This window comes from Hipposideros armiger, unplaced genomic scaffold, assembly GCF_001890085.2.
Source record: "Hipposideros armiger isolate ML-2016 unplaced genomic scaffold, ASM189008v1 scaffold_1378, whole genome shotgun sequence".
Lineage (NCBI taxonomy): Eukaryota > Metazoa > Chordata > Mammalia > Chiroptera > Hipposideridae > Hipposideros > Hipposideros armiger.
Genome location: NW_017732728.1, coordinates 30,015 through 34,192, shown reverse-complemented (window position 1 = coordinate 34,192; position 4,178 = coordinate 30,015). Strand labels below are relative to the sequence as shown.

Genomic DNA, 4,178 nt, shown 5'->3' with positions numbered 1-4,178 from the left:
AAGTTACAAGGAGAAGATGTTATTTGTTTTTTTTTCTCTTTCTTGTGATGTTGCAGGTTTAGCCGCTGAATGGTCAGTTCATAAAAGCATATCAGAGTTATTATGAAAAATGGTTACATTTATTAAACATATAGGCTTACAACGTTGGCAGTTTGTGCAGTTTTGTGGGACCAAGGTATGAAACAAATAAGCAAGGTTCCCTTGCAGTCTATTATAATGAAATGGTGTCATATTTGCTACCTTCACAGCAAAAAATGTTTGATTTGTGGTCAACCTAATGTCCATTATTATCTCATGATCTCTCTTCACTTTAGTTTCATTAAACATTTATGAAGAGCCAGCTGTGCACAACACTAGGCCAAGTGGTATGGGAACATAAAGATACATCATTTTTTCCCTTCATGGCCTGTTATTTTAACACTTTCCCTCATATAGTTAATGCTACAGGATTTTCAAAATAATGGGCACATCCTGAGGCTGTCAGTGTAGGCATGAATTAATGTCGGTAAATGGAATTTAAAATGTATTTTCTGCATCTTCATATTTTTTAGTTTATGCAAAATGTAAGGTAGATTTTTTTAGTAAAAGCATGTCAGAACATGTCATCATTTAATTCCTATGAGCTATCCTCTCCTTGCCACATTATACTTCGATTTGATCCCATTTTTTTTTTTGGGAGGTGGGCTAGGAGTCTTAAGTTTTAGTTGAGGCAGAAAAAAGAAATCACTATAATACTAGATATGTGAGCTTACGGAATGAGTTCCTCTAATTCAGATTTCCTTTAAGGAACCAGCTTGCAAAACGGAAGGAAGTAAAGACAAAGTCAAGGCAAATCTTGAAAACTAAGAGATTATATTGAAACACATTTTTATGAGTTATGGGCATAGTGTTGAGTGGAGAATGTGAAAAGGGGAATGAAAAGCTTACATCTCTCATATTACTTCCAGTAGATGTAAGATATAGTAAGAAAAGTTTTCCTTTAAAATTTATATGCCAACTGTATAACTGGGAAAAGAAGGAAATCTTTAAATTATCACATAGAACTAAAACTTATCTGCTGAACACGTCATGTTAGCAGGTTTTGACATTAGCTAATCTCTACAACTTCATAGCTGGCATAGATTTTGGAAATTTACTTAAAGTTTACAGGCCTCAGAAATCTTAGTTTTCAAGTTTGAACCAGACACCAGACAGTTGCTATCAAGTACAAGTGAGACACACAGGTGACCACCTGCACAGGAAATTAGCACATGGCTAGCTACCATTAAGTAATAATATTATTGTCATAAGACATGCTACAGGGCCGGCAGAGTGGCGCGTTGGGTAAGAGTTGGCTTGGGACACCAACTCTGAGCAGCAGGGCCCCAGTTCGGATCCCACATGTGGGCCTGTGATGCTGCACCCTCTACAGCTAAGATGGTGAAAAATGGCTCCACCTGGAGCTGGGCTGCTGTGAGTCACCAGCAACAGCGTAGGCTGCAGCCCGTGCTGCAGTGGGCTGCCATAAGCTACCATGAGCAGCTGGCAGGCAGCCGGTGTGAGCTGCCAAGAGTCACTGTGAGTGGCCGTCCAATGGCCGGCAAGCAACTGCCTCACCTAGGAAGAGCACAATGATAAAACCAACATGGGCCAGTGAAGTGATGTCCTCCACAACTAGATTGAAGAACAAAAGGACAGCAACTTGTCTGTTCCCTCTCTCAATTCCCCAATAAAATCTTTAAAAAAAAAAAGTGCTACAGAATATACAAAAGAAATAAAAATGTGATCTTTATTTTTATTAGATCCCATCCCCTCTTGAACCTGATGTGAACCCAAATGGTGGGGAGGGAAGGTGGTACATACAATGAAAGCCATTAAATATAATCAGGCACACTATAGTCAAAAGTAAATTATGAGGATCATATATTGTGTGTTCTATAAAATTTCAAAAGAGGAACTTAGAAACTGAGCTAGAAACATCACGAAAGAGTTAAACTACATTATTAATAAACAAGGCTTAAGTGTATGGGTGGAAAGATGATTAAATCCATCTTCCAACTTCCTTCATCCCTTAAATGCCATGAGCCCATTCTACACGGAAGGTGAAGTCTGATTACTTGGCTCAGTTTGGAGTTTGATGAAAGATTCATCTGAAGCCTAGAGAATTTCTTAAATATATATGTGAAGGTAGATTTTTCTCCTAAACCTCTTTTTCCTAAAATGGGGTTAGGGGTGGGCATGACTAGGTCTAAGCTTTATGCATTTTTTCTATATTGTATTACATGTACTTTTTTTTGTATAAATGTAGTATTTATCTCTGTACTCAACTTTTGTGGAGTGGATGAATACTGAATATACCAGGGTTACCCATCATAAATAGGTTTCCTATTCCTTTTATTTAATTTTAGTTTTAAATTTCTAACCATAGGTATTAACTATGGTGTTTTTGTAATGGAAATAATATATTTTTCTTAATAAATAGAAACAATCTTAAATTGTATAAAGATTAAGAAGGAGAAAATGTAAGCACATTTCTCCATAATAAAAAATAGCAATAAAAATGCCAGAGAGAGTAGACTCAAGCATTAACCAGGAAAGGCTCAGTCTAAAGGAGTGGAAATTATCCATATGCCCAAATCATTCAGTTATATTGCTTTTTTACATAAAGTGCTACATTGTTTTCATTTATAAATCCATTTGAAATCAGTTGAATTTTTCTTACAGTGTTTGCAAACAAAGAAAGCAGTTTTAATAAATATTAAAGGTGTATTTTATTAAAATGGTAGTCCGTCTACAATGTCCCTATTACCAAAACTAGTTAATTTGCATTCACTTTTAAAACACAAATTAATCCATTTATTTATCATTTCAGGAAAATCAAATTTAATATTTGCCTATGTATTATTAGTTTTAAAGTAACTGCATTTAATTGTCATATCTGGGAGAAACAGGAAACAATAATAATCCTCCCATAAAAGATGATAAATGCTAGCTTCTATACTTCATGTAACAAAATCATATATGGGGTTCCAAAAGAAAATGTATACAAGTGGACACTTTGGTCAACGTTGCCCAAGCAGTAGTTCGCCATAATCAGAAGTGTCTGGACACTGATGGTAACCACTTTGAGCACCTCTTGTAATTGCAGAAGTCGAACATGACTTGTATTCATCTTTTGTTATCAGTATATATTGAGTATTATAATTTTAATAGTTGTTTTTCTTAAAATGTGTATACATTTTTGGCATCCTCTATATATTAATATATAGCAGATACTATAGTGTACTCAATATTAGTCAATAAATATTTCTTTCTAACAAAGGAAAATATTTATTGTTAAAAAGATTTTTACAAAGCAATCACAGAAATGTCACATATGAAGCTCTGCATTTATGCCCTCAGTAGGTATTTAAATGTTAAAAATGCTTTCTAAGTATTATGTGACAGATAGTTCTGATTTTTCTAATTTTCACAGGAATAGATAAATTCTTATTCTGAGCTAGGTGTTGACTTTCTGTATTGGTTTTGGCCAGATCATTACACTCTTTACTTTAAAGTATGGTGAAACATAAGATAAAGTTCATAATAAATGTACTCTAATGGCCAAGACTCCATTTGTTACGAACACTTCGCCAATATATTTCAAATTGTGCTAACCCACTAGCAGCTTATAGCTGTAAGCATTGTATTTTATGATTTAGAAAGGATGGTTTCAATGACTTGCAGTTGTGATCTTTTATTTTAATAGCATATCCCTCTGCCTTGTGCCCCCGTAGATAACAAGCAGACGATGCAATATGTAATATATAGTAACTGAATGTGTAATGTTCACAGATTGCTGCCATGTATTCTTTCAGCTCTCTGTCACCCTCCCTGTAAGAATGGTGGTCACTGCATAAGAAATAACATGTGCGCCTGTCGTGAAGGATACACCGGTAGGAGATGCCAAAAAAGTAAGACAACACTATATGTATTTGCCAACCACAAGTAAAGCAAGCACATTAAATAGCAAAATTATTGCCATTGAAGGGCTGATATTTCATCCTTTTACCTTAAGGTATCTGTGATCCCATGTGCATGAATGGAGGAAAATGTGTTGGGCCAAACGTTTGCTCTTGTCCTTCTGGTTGGAGAGGGAAACAATGCAACACACGTAAGAGGAATACTCTTTAAGAAGCCAAAGCCTACATTATCTTGAG

General features: G+C 35.3%; 1 protein-coding gene across 1 annotated transcript in view; it reads left to right on the top strand.

The window, feature by feature from the left end:
* The window catches only part of VWDE (von Willebrand factor D and EGF domains), a gene marked incomplete at its 3' end in the record, with an annotated part of 83,078 nt that overhangs the window by 66,517 nt on the left and 12,383 nt on the right, over positions 1–4,178 (top strand). The window contains exons 25-26 of the mRNA XM_019633713.1: positions 3,837–3,932; positions 4,037–4,132. Coding sequence (XP_019489258.1) covers positions 3,837–3,932; positions 4,037–4,132 — 192 coding nt within the window. The remainder of the gene's footprint in view (positions 1–3,836; positions 3,933–4,036; positions 4,133–4,178) is intronic.